This window comes from Parus major, chromosome 13 (genome assembly GCF_001522545.3).
Source record: "Parus major isolate Abel chromosome 13, Parus_major1.1, whole genome shotgun sequence".
NCBI classification, from domain to species: domain Eukaryota; kingdom Metazoa; phylum Chordata; class Aves; order Passeriformes; family Paridae; genus Parus; species Parus major.
In genome coordinates, this window is record NC_031782.1 from 7,898,489 (window position 1) to 7,920,389 (window position 21,901).

At 46.0% G+C, this 21,901-nt stretch overlaps 1 protein-coding gene across 2 annotated transcripts in view; it reads right to left on the reverse strand.

Moving 5' to 3' along the window:
* The window catches only part of MYOT (myotilin), a 33,118-nt gene extending 14,447 nt beyond the window's left edge, over positions 1 to 18,671 (reverse strand). Inside the window, exons 1-7 of one of the 2 annotated variants that reach the window (XM_019008152.2) lie at positions 18,575 to 18,671; positions 6,656 to 6,728; positions 5,325 to 5,387; positions 4,650 to 4,791; positions 4,018 to 4,041; positions 3,306 to 3,425; positions 2,479 to 2,737 (exon numbers count right to left, since the gene is read on the reverse strand). In XM_019008152.2, coding sequence (XP_018863697.1) covers positions 2,479 to 2,737; positions 3,306 to 3,425; positions 4,018 to 4,041; positions 4,650 to 4,791; positions 5,325 to 5,387 — 608 coding nt within the window. In that variant the 5' untranslated portion in view covers positions 6,656 to 6,728; positions 18,575 to 18,671. The remainder of the gene's footprint in view (positions 1 to 2,478; positions 2,738 to 3,305; positions 3,426 to 4,017; positions 4,042 to 4,649; positions 4,792 to 5,324; positions 5,388 to 6,655; positions 6,729 to 18,574) is intronic. The other variant, XM_033517703.1, reaches the window with a different exon arrangement.
* Positions 18,672 to 21,901: the final 3,230 nt, after the last annotated feature.

The following is a 21,901-nucleotide window of genomic DNA, read 5'->3' on the forward strand; positions in this document are numbered from 1 at the left end:
AGGCAAGTACTTGAAGAAAAAAAGTACCTAGATCATATCATTGCCCTGCAGGAAGCTGTGAGCACGGTAAAGGTCAGGCTCCAGCTCAGACAGGCTCCCTGGCTTCTCACCAAGCTCAACTTTGCGCTAAAGTTGTCTGCAAGGCATCAATTTAAGGACAGTTTTATACACTTAAAAGACTGCGCACAACCGGAACAGCTTGTGTGAAAGAGAAGGAACAGAAAAATGTGACATCCAAAAGGTAGGAAAAAAGGTGAAAGAACTGGAAGCTGAACTGATGATGGTAGAGGAATAAATCTCATCTCCTGTGCCAAGTAACTTAATAGTGCTGTGACCAGCACTGTGAGGTGTCAGAAATCAGCTTTTCTGCCCTGCTTCGGTTTACTCTCTAAGAATGGTGCCCTGCTGTTTCTGATTGGGTTCTTTCTCCTCATTGCTTGAGTCATATAGCAAAAAATGTATAGAAAGAGTTAAGGATCTGTTGCTTCTTAATTAAGACAGTTAAAAGCTACCTAAAATACCTGGCAGTATATTAGTGCCTGAAGCCTCTTTTGCTTTGATTGAGTTTCTTTAATGAAGTTAATGATCAAAAATGGTTTTATTCTACTTTTTCAGGGCTGTTGAGGACACTGTAAGCTGCAGGTGTAAAAGGCTCAGAAGGGAGTAGCTAGTAGTGACAGCCTTGTTGAATTGGATTTTCTTGCTTTTGTGGAGTGCCTGTTGCTAGGCAGTAATTGGGAGAATATGGGTACAAGAATTTAATTCACTTTAGAGCTATTCCCAGTAATGGCTTTGTTCTGTCATTACTGCATTTGTTGGTATTTGCCATTGGTAATACACTTGCAACCACATACACTACATGAGGGAATTATATGCTAAATCTGACTAACAAGACAGTTATTTTGCAGCCAGCCATTAGCCATGATTGCTGAGTTTGAGGTAACAGCAACATTTACAATGCTGAGTCACATTCATAATGATGTTTCAAAACACCTGGCAGTATGTCTGTGGGATTTAAAGGTATTTAAATTCTCATAGATGAGTATATCTGAAAATTTTGATGGTTTCTCTCTGTATTTTGAGATGTGTCTGAAGTCTAGTCTAGTTAATGCTTTTTGTTTGCATTTATATATATATACACACACACATATAGAACCTACATTTTTAAAAGCCATTACATAGCTGATTTTGGTGGCGTCGTAAATCCCTTTATGCATTAGGGTCTGCTTAGGGTCCCAGCTGATTTTCCTGCAGTGAGTCTAGTTTTCATAGAAGGGCTTGAAGCCAAACTGAGAGCTTCCTCTTAATGATCTGCATGCTGGTTAGAGAAGCATAGCCATTTTTACTCAGTGATTTAGCGAAAAAGTAACTCTCCTGCATGGAGATATCTATATTGAAATATGATCTCTCCCATGGTAAAATTTGAAGGAGGGTGTTCAGAATAGTAAAAATAACTGGTTTAGTTAAAATGGTTGAGTACATCCAGAAATAATCTGTAAGCCAGTGAATGCTTTCTGTCAGGGACAGCCGTTTCCACGCTGTGAAACAGGATCACTGCAGCTGCAGGCTGGCACTCAGCTGGGAGAGCAGGCACACGTCTGCCACCACGTAGCTCTCACTGTCACTAACAGGACTGAGGGAATCCTCTGCTGGGCTTGCATGGCTGAACTGCCACCATTCGAGGTCATTATTAGGTCTATAAAGCCCTGATAAGCCCTCCAGAAATGGAGATGACATCACCAATCTATGCATTCTAACCTATGTTTTGATTCTCTGGAGCAATCAAAATGCACTAAGTGTATAGCAACTTGAGAGCTGCATTTGGGATGGAAATTGGATCAAATCTTGTTATAAAATTGAATACTTTATTACTGGGGGAGAATCTCCATCTCCTGAGTGGGGAGTGTCCCTACCATGGCATGGGGCAGTTTTTCTTCTATCCAGTGGGTCACTGGTTCAATGCTTTTCCTCCACAGAGTGCTTTGCAGGTCCTGTCTGCACCATGCTTACAAGATCTTGAGTTTTATTGCTGTCTTTCAGAGTAGGAAAACAGAAATATGAGGTGATACCACTTGGTCAAGACCACCAAGGAAGGTGGCAAGGTACAACAGAATTGTACCTTGAGATTTCCCAGGTACTGTGATCTTTGCCTCATTTTCTGCTGTGGAGCCAAAGGTCTCCTAGAGGACAATTATTTGGGGTGATGGTTTTAAGTTATTCACAGATAGACACTCCTGCAAATGACATTAGAACCTTCCCTGATGCTTTAGGTGTTTACACACTTGGTCAAATGGAGCCTGTGCTGTGACCTGCCAGGCTGGTGCTGCACATTGTCATTGTCACCCAGGCAAACAGCTCAGGCATATGATCCCTGTCAGGGTAAGGGGCACTGGAGTGTGCAGCTGGGATCACTGGACTGTTCATTCCTTAAGTGCTGTAAAAAGCTGACCCAGGGATGTAATTGTTTCTCTGTCTTACCGCAGAGGTGAAGCCTGAGGTGAATTTTCATAAGCTCCATGGAAGTCTTCAGCTTGGCTCTTGGAGTTCTTCTGACCAAAGCTTGTGGCTGCTGCTCGGGTGCCCAGCCCGGGGCTCTCTGGGCTGTAGGATGGCAGAGCAGCTGCCCCACGGTCCTTGGTTCCTGCCTGGCTGTTCCTGGGGAGGGTGGGCTTCTTCAAGGTGACCTGCACAGCTGGCCTGGGGGCAGCACCTCCAAAGCTTTCCAGCTCTTTAGCTCCTGGAAGTAGAATTGTCCCCATGTCAGGTAGGAAGCAGTGGTGGCTCACCAGTACAGCACTGCAATAACAGGGGATGGGAAACTGGAATGTGAGCATGTGGATGAGGCTCATTCTGCTCTGCACAGACTGCATAGGCCAAACCTGACTTCTGGTCAGGGCTGGTGAGCTCTGGGTACATGCCAGGTGCTGTTTTGCTGGCAGATGGCTTCCAGCATGAACCAAACAGGTCAGGTAGTACCATAAACAAGATACAGACACAGCCAATATGTTGGGCCAAGAACCCCAGAGGGGTGAAGCTCAGGGATGAGACTCCTCTGAGAGAGGGAACAGCATCTCCACCTTGTCATCTTTGACCCAGGGAGAAGAGGGACCAAAAGTATAAACACAGAACAACTTGCATCCAGCTTTGAGAGGTACCCAAGAAGACTGCATTTTTGGGGCATTTCTCTTCTCTTGAGCCTACAAAATTGTTTGTAGGCTTGGGAAATATCTGTGATTCTGTCTGATGTTGAGCAGCAGCAAATTCTTGTGTGCTTAGTTGCTCAACACAGAAATTCATATGCTTACCTGGGGAAACAGACAGATGTGCACTGGATGCTGCAGACCCAAATTCATTTTCAGCAACACATTTAAATATTCCAGAGTCTTCTGGAAAAGCTTCTGTAATAACCAGGGTGCAGACTTCCTCTGAAATAAGAGATTCAGGCATAATGTTGTACCACAAGAGGCAAATGTTAACCTGTAGGAACTGCTCTTTTCATGACTCTACTTAGTGATGGGGATTGGCACTAATAAAGTGCAAAAAAGTGATGTAGAGAGCATAGGAAGTCAAGGGGTTTAGAAGGAGCAAGATTAAAGAAGACTCCTTCTGTGACATTAATGACACACAGCACATTTTTTGTGGTGGGTATTTTGTTTGTTTGTTTTTTGTTGGTATTGTTTTGGGTTTGGTTTTTTATTTCGTATTTTTTTTTTGCCGAATTCTATCTTTTCTTGCACAAATTTAAAAGATTATAGGTCAGAATGGTTGATATGCTTTCTCTTAGCACAAGGTTCTCTTCATTGGCTGAATGTAAAAAGATTTCCCAACTTTTCCCAAGTGATGTGGAAAAAAATCAAGGCCTTCTGGGTGCCTGCAGCAAAATCAAGAACTTGAAAGCTCTTGGCCTGACTGACTATTGTCTTCTGGCTAACTTTGGACGTTATTGTTTCATTTTGGATGAGGTGGGAAGTACTGAGAGTGGTGAGGAGTCTAACAAAAAATGCACAATGTACTTACCAGGAACTGCTGAAGAACAAGCCTCTGCTCAAGATAAGAGAGAAAGAATTTAAATTATTATAATGTCAGAATGGAAAAAAACCAAACTCTTCAGCCCTCACTCCCTTTTCCACCTCAGCTGTCACCCTGGTTACAAGGGAACCATCTCCCTTTCTGTCCATCACAAGGAATAGTATCTGGATAGGGAAAGCTCAGGTGTGGTGGGGGAACCTGGTGGTACAAACACCTCTCCATTGAGGTGATGCACAAAGAGCTCTACTGACTTTGGAATTGGTTGCTGTGGGTTTCTGGAGCTCTGACCACATGCCTGGGAGTATAAGAAATTGTTTGAAATAAGGTCATGCTTTTTTTCCGCATAGCTCATCAGTAGTTCTGGTATATGGTGGCAATGCCTCCATGGCTCAGTAGGGCTGTCATTAATAACTAACAGCCTGGAATCCCCCCTGTTGTGCCTGACCCACTCATGCACTGCCAGAGGAAGTGCAGACTGTGCAGCAGCCTGTGACTTTGGGTCATCTGATACTGTAAACTTAACTCTGCTTCCATGAATGATCTGATTTTTATAGCAGTTCTCATTCCTGTCTTATCCCTGTCCCCAGAAAAATCTGAACATCAAGTGCAGCAACACCTACTTTTCCGCAGTATTCGGAAATCAGCAGAATCCACGATCTGATCATATTCCCTGTACCAGTGAACCTGCAGGGTGGGTGTGGAGTGAATGCGACACTCAAATACCACCAACTGACCCTTGGTAGCCCTTATGTTTTGTAGACCCTGGAGGAGAAAATATTTGTGTTAAATGTCTTATCTAAGTATTTCCCCATTGGAGCATTTATTAAGAAATGTTACACCCTTTGGTGAGGAAGATGCTCTTGCCTGTACTTACAATAATTGTTTGAATTCTAAATGCAGTTGCAGTGGGTTGTGAGTGGAAGTTTTTTCACCAGAAGGCCAGTGCTCATTAAAGCCTTGCTTGTGCATTTAAATAAAGATACAAACGCAGGAAAAACATTTATTTCACTGGATGCAATGTAATAAGGGCGGTTACGATGTGAGATTTCCACTTCATCCTCCTTTGCAGGAAATAAATGAGATGAATTCCTATAAGTGGTTCTGTCTGTCTGGATCGTTTACCAATTAAGATATTAGTTTGATAGCATAGCTAAGAAAGTATGCTGGCTTTTTTGAATTGTAAATGAACCAATGTTCCAGCCTAGAAATACCTTCTGATGGAAGAAAAAAATGCAAAGTCTAGTGCTGGTAGTTGCAGGACAAGCTGTGTTGTTCAGATAACTTATGGTCTTTACCTTTGTAAACACAGGTGTGGTTCCATAGGCAGACCCAGCCAGGCTCAGAGAGGGACTCTGCATCTAGATGGCAAAGAGAAGAGATTTTTATAGATTGAGTTTTTCACATGCAGAAACCTGGCTGTGTTGCTGGCACTTTACTTTGAAGAAGATTCAGAGTGTTTTATCTGCTGTTCATGCTCTGGGCTAGTAAATAGCAATGGAGAGTCTCCTCCACTCAGGTGCTTCAAGAGGAAACCACTCCCTGGCCTGCAGACATCAAGTTAGTGGGAAGAGGAGCTGATAACCTGTAAATGTTGATTGGAGCTTTAAGCCAATTACTTGCTCACATCTTGCAGCCTTTATGTAAAGATCAGTGCTGCTGCCAGTAGCTGTCCCCTTCTACAGAGATCCTGACCTGGTTTAGCTGATCCCAGGTCTGGCATTCCCTGGCTTGTGTCATGTCTGTGGTTGTTACAGTGAGGCTGAATGTACAGAAATGAGCAGGATTTTTTTCTACTCTCTCCTGATATCCTGTGTTAAGGCTCAGCTGTCACAGAGGCCAGTTAAGTCTCTGTAGAGCAAGAAAGGCAGTTTTGAGATGATCAAATATTTACAGTGCAAGATATGTCCTTATTCCACGGTGAAGTGTTGATGTGCACTCATCTGTCTCATTTAGCTTTGGGACTATGTGCCTTGCATATAAATGTGCAACTGAAGTGTTTGGGTTTGTTTTGCTGTGACACTGACCTTCTTTTTATAACCTTATTTTTGAAATAACACATGTTTTCATCTCTTTCCTTCCCAGCCTGGCTTAAGATGTGAATCTCTCCCAAGGTGTTCTGACTTCTCCAGCTCTTGGCCACAAAAGTGCTCTAGACCAGCTCTCTGTTCTGAAGTGAATCTTTGAAACATAACTGTGGTAGCCCCTTGGGTATTTCCAGCCCTGTCACCTGCTCCATCAGTTCTTGGCAATTCTGACTAGGAAATGTTCCAAGACAGAAAGCTTAGGGTCCAGACCTTGATGTTCATGCTGACCCTTGCCTCTTAGACACTTGCTGAAGATGAGCCTGAGCTGATCCTTGTAAAATATTTCTAGAATGCTACAAATAATAATTTAAAACATGTGTAACCTGCTCTTTGAGTGTCAGTAGATAAGACTGAATTAAAGTGGTGTAATTCTAGTGAACTGAATGGTTGTAAGAGACTGCACTGTCTGAGGAGCCAATGGACAGAAAAACACTGGTGGCTCTCTGCTTTTACCTAGTGTGTGGGGAAAAATAAACAGGGCAGGATGGAGACAGGGGCTTTAGGAGGCTGAGTATACTTGATCCAATAATATTTACACTTACTGTGACATTCCTCTGGCCCCGACAGGATGCTGAGACTTGAAGGAGACTTAGCCTTTGGATTTACCCAAAGAATCTGGAGAGACAAACATAAAGCAGCATGTGTTTAGAACTATCTCCTTTTCCTTACAACACAACAATGACTGTTTTGTGAACTGCAGGCTGGGGTCACACAGAGGTGCCAGAGGAAATAGAAGCATCCTGAGCATTTGAGAGTAGTTCAGGTCACCTCCAGAACATAGAGATACTTTAAGAAGAATGTTGATACAAACCTCTATAAAAGACCCAAGTTAGATGTGAAACCTGGCTTCATGCTGGAACTAGGGTTTTCCTGTATTTGGATGGGAAAGTCTAAAAAAACCCTTGTTACTTTGGTGAAAATGAAACTGGAATCTCAGCTGCTAGGTTCCTCTGCATAAAGACTGCAGCATACTGGATTGACAGAGAAAAAGTAGTTATTGAGATCTTAATTGCTCACCACGGTAATTAAAGGTTTACAGGTTTCATCTTTGCTTCCCTTTTGCTATAGCAAGAGGGATTGCTCTTGCTGGTGTACCACAGGATGGCAACTCTACTTCTCCTGGGGCCACCTGCACCAGGACAGAAGCCAGCCTTGACAAACACCCTGCAGGAAGAGCAGCAGTGCTGTTGTCACACACTGCTTCTGGAGTGAGCCTTAGAACTGTGCCTCTGGTGAGGGATAGCAGCACGTGTGACACATGGTGACAGTGCTCCTGTGCCTGTGTGCCTACAGCTGTGGGGAAGGAATGGAGCCTGGTTTGCCAGCCAGGAGAAGACATGGAAATGCCTGAACTGGCGTTCTGCTGGCTGCAGGAGCTAGGGAGGTCCCCTGCTGCTTTCTGCTGTGATGCAATTCTTGTGAGCAGAAGCAGGCCCTGGGATTTGCATTCCCCATCCATTAGGGCAGCTTCCACCCTCTCCTGCTCTTGGCTCCTTTGGCATCAAATTTGATGTTGCCTGGTAGCTGATGTCGTGTACAGCCCTGTGTCTGTGCCTGAGCCTGTGGATGTGCAGACAGCACCTGAAGGTGGTGGCAGATGTTTGCATTGCTGCTGTTTGCTGTTGAATGCTCAGTTGCTAAGGCCACTGTAGTGTTCCCATGTGAGCTCCTTGTCTGAGCCACTGCCTGTGTGGCAGTTCTCCTTTGTGTTTGCCATCTGTGGAGAACCAGATGTGAGATGTGAGGTCTGGCACCTAATTCTCATTAAGGTTGCAGCTGTTTTCTGGCACCCTGACAGTGCTCTAAGTCAGAAGAGTGTGGGTGTTTCTTCAGGGTTTGGATCTTACCCGTGTTGATTTCACATGGTAGAGTTTGGCACTTAGAGCATTTGTTAGATGTTACATAGAGTAACTGCAAATTTGAGATCTTTTAGCTGACTGTCACCCTGTCTGGGAGTCATATTGGTGGAGTTACAGATGGGTACCTGTGTAGAGACAGAGACACCTCAGCAGAGTGGGATTTAGTTACCTTGAAGAGGTCAGTAGGCTACAAATAACACATAAAATAAAATCAATGTACGTGCCTGAATTCCTCAGAGGCTTTGCATAACTCTTTGGTGCAAATAATTTACTTGAGATCTGTTTTCTTTCTCTTCTGCTTTCTGGCACTCTCCAAGAGTGACACCCAATTACCGTGATGGATATTTTGCAGTCTGGTTGGATTTGCCTGGTTAAAATAAGAACATATCCCTGTGTGTCTCATTCACACCTGCAGTGTGTTACTGAGCCCTGAGGGCCCCAGACACAGTTACCCATGGACTTGGACCACCCATGGCCTTCATATTTCTAGCTGTTGCTCTTCATTTATAAATGTCTCTCAAGCAGTTCAAGGATGGCTCCTGTCCAAGGTTATATCATGAGGCCATCAGCAGGGCTGTGCTGTGATGCAAGAACTGTTGGATAATCCCAAAGCCTTGGATGTGGGAGCTGGGCCTGGGAAGCCAATGTTTTTGAGTTGCCCTGGGTTCCCATTGCAAACCAGTTCTGGCTGGACTCCACCACATATTCCTGTGGTGCTGGTTACAGCACTGCCTTCTAGTCTATCAGGTAACAGTTGGTATAGTCAGTTTTCAGGACCTGGAATATTGGATTATTTGGGTTTTTCTGTTTTGTCTCCAAAGTCAAAGGGTGATGAAAAATTAGATGTGTTCAGATTATGAAAGGAGTTCCTGGACTGATATATCTGCTATAAAGAGTGTCCCATGCACCTGAGACACCATTAACAAAAGTGGATTGGAGGATCATTGCCCCTTCTTTTTCTGGACAACAAAAGACTTCGTTATCCTTAGAACTGCCATCACTCTTCATGTTCCACTCTGTTTCCAAAGCCATGATCAGTCTGGATTCACACAAGATGTGCACAGAAACAGGGGCCACAGAGGTTGCCCTGTGCAGTGGTCAGAGTGAACTGTGGCCATCTGTGGTTTAGGACCACAGCACAGTGAGGTGCTGCAGGAGGCATTGGACACACTATCTGGAGTGAGGAGCAAGGTCTTGGAGAGATGTTGCTCTACTGAACTGAATAAGAGCAGCTCCTGACAGGTTTTCAGTATGATGAAAGAGGCACTGAACTTTAGCTCTAAGCAGGAATAGCACCAGCTTATGAATTTGTGCTCAAGAGAGTTACTCAGTTGCATGGCATTAGTTCCTCGATGTGATGATTCCTGCTAAGACCTCCTGACGTGGCAGAGACCATGGCCAAGGGATGGTGGCTGTCAGGGTTGCAAGTGTGCCTGGCCTGATGCCCTGTGACACACCAGGCAGTCAGTGTTCCCACAGTAAATGCAGGCAGCTCTATGCGGGCTGCTGCAGCTGCCAGTGCTTGAGAAAGGCTGGGTTAACCTCTCATCAGAGCAGATCCTGTCTGTTCAGCTGAGTGAAGACCCCATCACTGGGAATTCTGATTGTTCTTGGCTGCTGTAGGTGTCTACAAAAAAGCAGAAGCCATCCTTGAAATCCACGTTGCTGGCAGCACCTCTGTCTGTAGACACATCCTTCACACACATGGTTCACATTAGATGCTCTGTTCTTTCCTCCTCTTGTGTGGTCCTTCTATTTCACAGTTTGCTTCTCATGAGTGTTGGATGGTCTCACAGTTAATATTAGATTTAGGTAAAGGAGAGTTCATGGGAACAGATAAAAGGCTTATGAGCTTCAGCACTGGGTCACTGCTTTATTCTGAATTCCCTGGTTTTGATTGAGACCTAATGACCTCAGGGTTAGGATATTTAGTAAACCAGGAGACTTTCAAGCCTGCTGAACATGATGGCTTGTGCTGCTTTAAAGGGTGGAGTGTATTTGGGAGACTAAATGTCCTGAGAGCATTTGGGAGCTGGATGAAATGCTGACTAGCCCTGATATTACTAATTGGTTTCAAACTGTTGAAATAGTGGGCTTCTGTAAGAGGCCAAAGCTGTCCTGTGTGTGTGTCTCTCCAACTGAGCAGTAAAAATGAGGGGAGGTCATTCAGCTTCCAAGGAAACACTGGAAAGTCACTCTTAGGGTATGTGTTTTCTCTGACTCAGCTCCTTTTCCTTACGAGTGGTGCTCCAGGCTTCTGTAACTATCAGTTCTCAGACTTCTGAGATCCTGATCCCACATCCTGAGGAGCTCTGTGTGTGACCTGCCCCTCTGTCTGTGTTTGCCTTGCTAAGCAGAGAGGTTTTCCACACCAGACCTTGTTCTCTGTGAGGGTGCTGAGGCCATGGCACAGGTTGCCCAGAGAAGCTGTGGCTGCCCCATCCCTGGAAGTGCTTAAGGCCAGTCTGGAAGAGGCTTGGGGCAACCTGGTTTAGTGGAAGGTGTCCCTGCCCATGGCAAGGGAGTTGGAACGAGATGGTCTTTAAAATCCTTTACAATTTAAACCATTCTGTGATTTTACAAGTCTGTGAAAAGTCATCACCCTAAAATTTACACCCTTGAAAGAATATCTAGCCAAGGTTTTACCTTGGTGAGTCATTCTAGCAGTCCCAGTGTCTCATGTAAATGTCAGCCTTTACTTAGTGTAACTCTAGATCTTTGTGGACAGAATTAGAGTCAGCCAAATGAAGAGTCCAAGGACCTTTGCAACCCAACACCAGAATGATTACAAGGTACATACAGATCATGCTGTTGACACAAACCGTAATGACGACATTCTGGCATTACCTGAATAGTTGACATGACTGCAGAATTATGCTATATGCAACACTAGGACAAATTTAATATAGGGCTAGGAAAGTATTAAATCTGCACGGAGCTCTTTTGCCAGGTGTTTAGATCATGGAAAACACATTAAATCTGTTTTAGGAACAAGACAAGCATCTGCTGGATCTGAAATACACTGCACTGAAAAGAGTGAGTGTAGAGGGGAGGAGTACATTTTAAAATTTACACTAAAAGTAAGGCAGAGCTAGACTCCAACATCACATTAATGTACTATCTTGTCTTTATTTAAAAAACAGGCTTGAATAGACACGATAAGACTCAGCTTTCAGTCACTTTGAAAATGATGCATTTTGCAAGCCATCTGCATGTACCTGCTGGTGCTACTCATTTTCATAGAGGTGTTCAAGCTTTGGGAGTGTGTGCTAGACACTTGGGTATCTCGTGGCACTACTCTGTAGGGCTTAACAGAGATATGAATAGGTCTGCAATGAACGAGACTCTCCCAATGGCAGTGGGCTGCAGAAAGCTTTGTGTGGAGCTGCATTTCTTCTGTGCCATATGGCAAAACAGGGAAATTGTCACCACTTCAGTAGTGAGCTCTCTAGTTGTGAGTTCTTTAGTGGTGTGAATGTGTGATTATAAAGTGGCTTCTCTGTTGCTCCTGGGGTGTGAATAATGAGACTTCTGTAGGAAGCGAGAAAAGGGTGATTTTATTTGTTTATTTTCCTACATTCCAAGGATCCTGAGAAGATCAGTTGGATTGCAGAGACAGTTGTGATTTGTGGAACGATTTCTTAAAATCACTGCTCTTCAGGTGGGGAGTGGGGCAGGTCTGTGTCAGCTGGGATATTCTGAAAACAATCAAATAGCTGCAAAAGGTTATTGTAGCCATCGATAAGGTATTCACAGAAACTGCAGAATCCTGGTTGGATGTGAAGCTTGCTAAAAGTCTTTCTAAATTGCAGAAATGCAGCTGAGTGTATTTCAAAGGCCTGTTTTATTTTTGGCATATTTTCAGAACAGGTAGCACCAAAGAGCACAATTTCAGAGTAAAATTTTCAGAGTGAATTCTGCTTTTAATGCTTCCCATGAGGCAGGTTGGAGATTTGCATCTCAAAAGTTGTGTCTGGCACTCCTGTGGGCATTTCCATACACATTTGGGAAGGGCAGAAAGGTGTGCTGACTTTCAGGGACAGTCTCCCTCTGGAATTAGCAGAACAAGCATGGAGACCAGCATGGCTGCTGGAATGAGTGTACTGTGTTTCATGCTTCAAAGTCACTGCAAAGTTTAAGTTGGGTTTGTCCATTTTACAGAGCAAGAGATGCAAAGAAAAGAGCATCAGCACTCGGAATGTAATGGCATTTGAGCAACAGCTGCCTTAATATTGGAAGAATCATAGCAGAAGGTTAATTTTGGAACTACTTAAGGCACATCCCTGATGAGATGGTGAACAAACATACCCAGTGTGTGGCTCATGTGGCAGTGGAGCCTGTGGGCTGTTGGTGCAGGTGTGCACATACTCAGGGTGCTTGTGCTCACAGGCACAGCTCCCACTCCAAAGTGCAGTGTCAAGAGATGGGGCCTCAATGTCTGTCCCTGCAAATCTCCTTTTGGTTGTCTGGAAGGTGCCAGGGGGAGAGCAGAGTCCCTGGTGGGGCTCGGGGGCCGCCTAGCGAGAGGCTCCCCATGGCCTCAGCAGCCCCATGGGACATGCTGGGCAGGGCTGGCCCTTCATCCAGCGGCTGCGAGCAGCTCACACACCAGGGCTGGGGAGGAATTAATTTTATCCCTTGTGTTACATGTTTCTTCTGAGCACAGCTGTTTCTCAGGGCTGGAAAATCCTGGCTTTCCCTCCCCTTATTTGGATAACAGCTGAACTGCCGACAGATATTGGACACTTGAGTCAAACTGGAGTTCCTAGAACCAAGTGACTAAATCCCCTTTTAAGCACCGACATTAAAAGACGCCTAGAGCTTATTTTAAGAGATGCTAAGCTTCCACTTGAAGTCATGAGGCTCCATACTTGTTGAAGTATATTTGTGTTGAACAGAAATCCTGCTAATTTCCTTCCTCTTTTCCCTATTTAAAAAACCCCTGCCCTGCCCCATTTCTCTGCATGCCAGAGCATTACAGAGATGTAGAAGGATTTTGAGCCCAGACTGCCTGACGTGAGAAGCCTGCAGGCCCTGGGATGAAGGCTCTGGTGCCCATGGCTGTGACCTGCAGAGGATGTGCATGTGTGAATACAGGCAACAGCGTTTGGGGAGCCCCTGGGCATCCTGTGGCACCTGCCTGCTGCTTTGTGCTGTATCTTTGGCATTCACATGGCACAGGCACATCCCAGAGGCTGTTTAGTGGATGCTGGGGGTCCCTTATGTGAATCCTATGGGCCATTCAGTGTCATGGAAAGAATATTGTATCAAGAATCTGTAAATGCTGTCTCTGCAGTTAGGATGCTGTAACAAAGCTAGACAAAATTCTTTCCTGAAAGCTGTGAGGCAACACCCACAGTCTCGGTCTCCAGGATTCCTGCTTCCTAAGAACTCTGTGTTAGTGCTGAGCTGGTGCACTGGGGCAGGGCTGGGCTGCAGTGTTCGGGTACAGCTCTGAGCCCCCGTTCCCCCATCGCAGCCGCCGGGACATCGGCTCCTCTTGCTGCACAATCCCGCCTGTGCCTCAGGAGGGGATGAATCCCATCCCAGCTCTCCCTTTCCCTGCAGACTGCTGCAGGCTGTTATTCCCATTCCCACACGGATGCCTGCAGGTAACGATGAAGCAGAGCCTCAGCCATAATACAAAAACTCATGTTTTTTTTCTTTTTTTGAGGTAGAAAGTGTGCCATGCACTGTTCAGCCAGTGAGTGAGCTGTCCTCCCCACAGAGATGACACATGCCCAGAGATGACTCTGCTGCACGTCAGGGGGGGATTAAGTTAACAGGGCCAAAGAGGAGGGTGAGAAGCCTCCAGCTCCATGCAGGGCACACCTTCCAAGGAGGTGGCTCTCATTCCGGCAGGCTCAGGAGATGGGGATTGTGTGATCAGTGCATGTAACTGTGGCTCATGGCTTTGCTATCTGAAGCCCCAAGGATGACTCTGCTGCCGTAGCTGTACCCTGACGTTTGCATTTGCCACAGAACACAGTGAGTTCTGATCTCCACTGGCCCCAGACCACTTTATGTGTGTCCTTCCTTCAGGAAGAAGGCATTTTTGTGAACAGCATGCAGGAATTGCAACTGCTACAGCATCCTGTAGCACAGGATGTCTTTGCTATAGTAGTAATTACCAAAACAGAAAAAGAGCCTTTTCTGTCCCCAAACATCATGGTTTTACTTAACTGATTTCATTTGCATAGAAATAAAAGGAAAGTATATCCTCAGATGGGAACACATTCAAATGGGATGTCTATAGAGTGACAGCAGAAGCTATGTTGCACTCAGATGCAAATAGGAATGTGGGGTAGCTTTTGCAGAGCCTGCATAACATTTTTCTCCAAAGTGTTATGCAAAGCAGCACGTGCCCTGCTGTAGCTTCTGTCATCTCCTGTCACACAGGTGTGCCTCAAGTGGTTACTGACTGGTGGTCTGATGCTTCTGCCATCTAAACCTGAAATCATCAAAGCTGACAGATCCAGAGGTGAACCAAAGCTCCTGAGCCTGAAATGTTGGCTGTCTTGTCCCAGTGCACATGAGGCTCCTGTGCTGCTCATGCTGCTGCTGCTCAATGCAGGAGCAAGGGAGTGAAGGGCAAGGGAGTTAGTTGTGCTCTATGGGAGCTCCTCTCAGAAATGCCCCAGGGAGGGGAGCTGTGCACACAATCCTTCAGTTACCAATCACCTCACATCTCTGCCCTCGGTGAATTCCGGCCTAAAGATCTTGTCCTAGTCCAGCTCCATCAGCGCTGCTCACCAGTGCTCACTTCCACAAGCAGAGTGAAGTCTGTGGGTGAGATCTGAACGAGCACAATTAAAAAGGAGCCCAGGATCCCCCTGGAGTCTGTTTGCTGTGAGGAGTGCTATTTAAACTCTCTTGTCTCTGGTTTCTAAAAACATGCCAGGAGATGTTTTTAGCTCACTGGTCAGAGAATTGTCTGTGGGGCTGCTGAGAGGTGGTGCCAGTGTCCTGATGGTGGTGGTGCAGGGTTCTGGCCAGAGGTGCCTTCCCAGAGGCACACACCATTGTTGGCATTCCCCAGGAGCTAGGGGGGTTTGTGCTGAGCATGTGAACCACAGCAGAACTGTTTGGCATCAGAGATGTGTAAACCTGGCTCCCTCCATGCCACATGTGCAGTGCTGTGGGCTGGACAGCCTGGGAGGAGGGAGGGATGGGGTCTCTGGCCAGCTCCTGCCCAAGCTAGAGCAAAGCTCTTCCCTTTGCTGCCACCTGAGCAGCAAAATCATCTCAAGCACCTTTCAAATGCTGGAGCAGGCTGTTAGTGCTGTAGTGTGAGGGTGGCAGAGAGGGAGCAGGGGGTGCAGCTCGTGCCAACATGAAGAGGGCATTTTCCATATTTTTCTCCCTTGCATTGGCCTTGCAGAGGCTAAAGGGCTACTGTACAGTGAGGCAGAGCTGGGGTTCTTAAATACTTGTTCTCAGTCCTACATCTTGTTCATGTCCTGTCTCTGATTTCTTCACCAGAGAAGCTGGGGCAGCTTCAGCATCTAAAAGATAATTTCAGCCTACAGCAAGAGAGCTGATTCAACAGCAAGGCTCATGGTAACTATCTAAAATTGCTGGGAGCCAAAATGCATCATATAACCAAGTCAGGAAGAACAGTGGTCAGAGCACTCAGCCCATTGCATGTGCTGCAGTGCCACCACAAAACTCGAAGCCTCAACAGGGACCTACCTGTTGCACTGTAAAATGTGGTAAAGAAAACTATTCCTGTCTGGAAGCCTTTACACAGAGCATAAATCATGCATTTAAAAAGTACAAATAATCAGAATATAGCTAAGCACTGTAGTTTGGAAGCCTGTGTGTAGAACTAAGGTGTAGACTATGAAGCCAATTCCCCAAACCATCATTGTTCAAATTGCCTAAATTAACCTGTCACTGTACAGTCAAAGGAAGCTTTTTCTAGGGAAATAACTTTACAAATCCCAAGCCATTTCACAGAAAATTGAGCTGGCAGAAACCATTGCATAAAATTAAATAACTTGCACAGATGCTTCTTGAATGAAAAATAAGTTCTAGTGATTACTGTCTGTACCCAGCAGGCTTCAAGACTGCGCCATCCAAGCCCTCCCAAACACCTCCTGTGACAGTGCCATGTGCCACACCCCGTGTCCTAGGAGGAGGAAAGGCTGGTTTCAATGAATGCTGTGGCATTTGTGCTCCCACAGCCTCCCTTTCCCAGCAGGTGCCAGGCAGTGACTGATCCCAGCCAGGAGCCCATGCGCAGATGGGCAGTGGCTGCACAGCCAAACCCCCCAGAAATAGGATCAGGCTAATTTTAACTCCATGGACAGCATTTGATATGGAAGCAGCTGGTGTCATACAAAACTCTGGGCCTGTCGAGCAACCCGAGTGCATCACTAAAGCAAATATGTTCATTTCCACCCAAAGGCCATTAGGAAGCCAGGCCTGATTTTAGCTTGCACTTGACTCATTATAAATCAGAGCTGTAAATTTGTAACCATAGACATGCAGTGCCTAAACTCTTAGATTTTAATGCCATTTCCTTACAAAAATGAGCCATGATTTACCTATTTTGCCCTGTAATCCATTACACTGCTAGTATGTTTCACTGTTTCTGTTTGCAGTGGGTGTAAAGGTGTTTTGGTCATGCTCCCTGTGTTCCCCTCTTGTGAAAAGCCGTTCTGCAGTGAAAAGTTGATTTACTAGATATCATGCTAGTAGCCAAGAGCACATCTAGGCAGTGATCTCTGTGTGTGTTTGGATTACCTTCTTTTTAGCAGCTAAAACAAATGTAGAAAACCCCTAGAAGTACAGCAGGGCTTTGATTTTCTGCCTTCTTTCACTCTGGAGAGTGGCAGAGGTAGCACACGTGCCAAACTTCAGCTCAAGTCTCCCACAAGCAATTGATATTGCTTAATTGTTGGAAAGTCTCTCAAAACCAAAAATGCCTAATTTAATATGTGCCCAGCTGCATTGGAAAGTTGTCACAAGTAGAGCCATGGCAGGGTGGCTTTGAACTCCAGCTCGTGCTGCAGCTCTGGCACCCAGTAAGGGGCTGTCCCCTGCCCTCTGTAACCTTTGGAAATTAGGAAATGGCAATAAGAAGGCACATGTGCACTGCAAGGCACCAGAGCGCCAGGGCTTTGTGTCTGCCTGCCCTCCCTGCCAAAAATACAAAGTTTGCTTCTGCTTAGAGAGCTGGTCAGCAAACACATTTAAAATGTTATAGGTCAAATTAGCAGCAGAGGTAGAGGTGAGTTACAGTTCTCGTTAATAGAATTTGTGAAGTGACAAAGTTCCTCTCTCAGGCAGTGAAGCCACCACTCCATTTTCTTGCTACCTTTTGCAACAACAGCAAGGAATTCCTCTAGGAGATAACAGTGCTATGAACAAAGCTTTTGGATACCCCAAACCTACTAATTAATGCAACTGAAAAGAAAAACATGAAAGGGAAGATACTCAGGCAACAAAGGGGATAAAGTTCTTTTCAAGAGGCAGGTCCTGCCCTCAAGTTTGCCTCACTCTCCGATCTGCTGAGGAAATACTTGATCCTCCACTGTTCTGTCCTTTGGAGCTGGGAGGTCCCACACTCCCATCCACACCTGGCCATTCTCTGGATTAAGCCTAGAGATGATGTGCCAGGTGTTCATTGTGCCTTAGGGCCTGGGCTGTGGGTCCTGCCCTGCTGGGCCAGGAGAGGAGGGCACTGCCCAGCTCTGCCCATCGCCTGAGGTCATCCTCTGCTCCTGCCCTGTTGCAGAAGCACAGACAGGCTGTCCTTCCTCCTTGGCTGTGGCACAGGAAAAGCCAGTGATGTGTTCTGGTAGGAGAGTGCTGGACAGTGAACTTCCATGGCTGTAAATGATGTGCTGTTAGAGAATCAGAGCACCCTGTGCTGCTGCAAGGTGGAGCACAGGGTGAAAGACTAAATCCAAATCCCACTGCTGTGGTTCTGCTTACCTACATTAGCTACAGGTCTCAGAGCTGTGACAAGACACCCACTGAGAAGTTGTATTATATTTTCTTGACACTTTCTTCCCTGTAGAACCTCTACCACTTCTCTCTTTCCCCTGCCACAAGCCATGTTTAGGAGAAGGCTTTGGACCCCAGTGGGTGCTCAGCTGCACAACCCAGCCCACATCACAGCTGAGGGTCTTGTGGACAATTTCATCTTCTCTCAGCCCAGGACACTAAATGAAGCACAAGTGGACTGGCTGCTTGCAGAGTACCTCACAAATGAAGTGAGACATTCAGGGGGGCAGAGCTTATCATGGCTTCACCCCTTGTACCTGTGCTGTGGAGCTGGGATGCCCTGGTTGGCAGTGGAGTCCTCTCTTGCTTTGGAAAGCACAATCTTCCTGGGTGTAAGGGTAAGAGATGCTCATGCAGACAGCAGGACTGAGCCAAGCATGCTGTGGGTTTGGAGCTCCTGGTTTGCCAGGATGCTCAAATTACCACCCTTGATGAGCCTAAAGGTAAGAGCTGAGTTTGATGTGCCAGCAAGGGGAATGCTGCTCTCTGAAAAGGAAAATCATATCCCTGCCTCTCCTCCCCACCTCTGAAAAGCCTCAAACATCCCAAGAACATAGTTAATATGCTATAAATGAAAATGTTACTTACTTCTATAAGCCATCCATTTGGTTTTGGGGCTCTTGCTGCCAGCAGTTTGTGTCAGTGCTGAGTCTTGAAGCAGAAAGTCTCCTCTCCAGCAGCTCCCCTCTGAGGTCTGGAGGCTGTCTGGGGTGGTGGGTTACATTTCTAATGTTGAGATCCCTGCTTGTGAGTGATGGCATGGCGGGAATGTCAGCTGTATGGGAATAAACTGCAGCAATTTATTCCCTCCAGCCTGTTTGAAAGTCAACAGAGTGGCACCATTATCTGGAACAAAACAGGTCTGGTGTTGTGAGATACAACGGTGGCCAGATCCATAATTGCTTATAATTTGAAATGCTAATAGCCCTGAGTGCTGGAAAGATGCCAGCTCAGGTCGATTGTGGCTCTCTACATTGAAAGAGAAGTGTAGAAAAACTTCATTAGAATCAGGAGTCTCTTATACAGATCTGGAATGTAAAGAATTTCCTATTCACTTGGGATATAAAGAAAACCTGAGCTTCTTCTCAGATGCTGAGGAATGCAGGGAGATATCTTGGTGGAGCCAGCATATGTCTAGCTGTTTTGAGCAGCCTCATGTAACCACCCTCCAGACTTGGGAGTGTAAACTTGTGGGAGCTGAAGCCATGTGGTGATGATGGCAGAGGTGCAGTGCCATTATAATCCTAAATTTCACACTAGGTGCACTATTCAGTGAGGTGGCCTGGGGAGGGAGCAGCAGCGAGGGCATTTCTGAAGTGATGTGTCCATGCCAGTCTCACTGCAGCAGGCATAGTGGGGTTCCTGTGCTCCCACACCCTTGGAGGAATTGCTTTGTGTGGATGCTCAAAGGGCAGGATCCCCAGACAAAGCTGCCCATTGCTCTGGAAGTGTCTATAAACAAACTGGTTCTTGTCTGCCCCCACAGCGGTGCCCTTCCATGGCTGAGAGCTGGCCTGGGCTTACCCTGTTCAGGCTCGGCTTAGTCAGCCTCCATCAGTTTTGTGGCCATGGAAATAACCCAGGTGCCTTGCAGAAGCCTATCCAGCAGTGAGAGGTACTGAATAATTAGTTACCTCTTGTGGGATTCCCCAGATTCCCAGTTTGAAAATACAACTTGTAGTTTGTTTTCCTGCATGCACAAGCTCTTAATTTTTTCCTGTCGCCTTCCTGCTTCATTCATACTGAGTCCCAGAAACTGTGTGAAAAGGTATAAATTACTTTTGGCTAGAGCATCTCTCCTTGCACTGTTTTTAATGGCTGTTGTTACATTTTTTGTGTCACTGCAAATCGTATCAAGACCATTTGGTCTCAAGGATGGGGTGGACCCTGCCCTCCAGCACAGGCTGTGGTGTAGGGATGCTCTCCCCTTCTTCTGGACAAGAAATTCTGCCACAAATCAATGGGATTTACTTGGATCCCCTCACTAGACAATCCAGCCTGAGGAATTTAAACTATTACTCACCTCTTAGGGACATAATTCGCAGATGAACTTTTGAATCTTTTTGAATGCAGGAGTGGTGGGAAGAGACTGCCTATTCCAGCCATCTTAAACCCTTCCCAAAATGGAAAAGTAGCAGGTGCAAAGGCCACAAATGCTGGGGCCCTTCTTCCTGAATTGTTTTGTCAAGGGCCCCTGAATTGACATTTCAATTTAATACATCAAATTCTGAGGCAGACGAGTAGGGGCATTTTTTTGTTGTTTATTTTTATTTGCTTGTTTTTGTGTTTTGTTTTTTTTTTTTGTTTTTTTAACAGAGGGATTTTTGAATGAGGAGGTAACAAAAATCTCATGTGGAGATGAAGGCATGTGCCCTGTGCAGAAGCTGGGTATCTTCAGTAGCAAGTTGTTGTCTGGGGTAGTTTTGACAGTAAAAATTGAATTAATTAATTCTGACTGTTGTATTCAGAGTTCAGACAGAAACTTCTCACTTCCTGAGGAAACCCAGCACATCTTTCCACTCTGTGTGAGGAAGCTGGGCACAAGCTGGTGCTCGTGTCACAAGTGAGCTTGGGATAGAGAGCGAGCTGGGCAGTGCAATGAATTTTGGGAGAGAGAAGGTCCAGGCAGGCTGGCAGGTGCCAGCAGGTGTTTCCCAAAGAGTTCCCAGGGTTACCTGTGGCAGTCACAGGCTGGTTGTGGCTGGTTACTGGAAGGGCGGATGCTGAACAGAGGTGTGCCAGGACAGCTTCTGCACCTACCTGCAGAGCTGTGTGTGGGTGCAGGGGACAGCCAGGGCTCCTCCTCCAGGAGAGCCTCAGCACAGAGAACACGACTGCAAGTTGAACATCACCCTTTGTGAGCAGAGGAGAGACTCTGGGAGGTTTCAGTCACATGGAGGTGTCATTGACAGAGGATGTCACAGCCTGTCTGATGTCCCAAGGCAGTGGAGGGGCAGTGAGTGGGTCCTGGGAGTCTCCCCAAGCCTCCCCTTCTGACTTCCCACACTGAGGACTCCACGTGGGTGGTAAATTCTGGTAGACTCTGCCAGGTTTGGCTGGTTATACTTAGTCAAACCTGTCTGAAACTGGACTCACCAGTAGACTCAGCCAAGTTTGAATAAACTGAACCAAGTCTGAGACTAGCACTGGTTGGGCTGCCTTCATCTTTAGCCGTACACTGCTCCAAACCCAAATTTGGGCTGGTACAATTTGTCTGGCTTCAGAACAGCAGTGCAGGTTCTTGCAAGGGCCATGTTTGGACAACAGGGACACATTTGACCTTTCTCCTGACATTGTTGCTCCATTTAGGATCTGATATTCTCAGTGAGCCAAACAGATCAGTAGTTTTAGCCTAGGTGCTTATCATGGGAATCTTGTAAATTCAGATTATCTCCGACCACATTAGCCAAATATTCTTCTAAATTATGCTGGTGCATATTTGTAGACTTCAAGGGGATTGAGCAAGTGTGGTGGAAAATGTCTGCAGATGAGTATGAGCAATTTGGAACTTTGTTACTACATAACAGAAGTGGCACTGCTGGCAGGTATCCTCAGTCATCTGTCAGTATTAACTTCTGAAAGCAGCTTAGCAGAGGTGCCTGCTTGCTCTTCCCACGCTGAATCCCAGGAACAATATTTTAGTGGGGAGACTGGCTAGGCTCAGATTAAAGTTCTCACAGTGTTGCAATAAAGACATTACTGGGTGCTGCCTCAAGGAACCACTTTATTGGGTGCTTTCACAGCTCTCTTAGTGGTGCTTTCTGGCAGCATTCCCTGGGGTTTAATTTCAGGTATTTTGATGTATCTAATGTATTTTCCACTGTAATTTAAACCTGTGCCAGTCTGGGCTATACAGACTTGTCTATAGGCAGTTTGAGGAGTGGTGAACATTGTTGGAGGCTTGCCAGCCCTGGG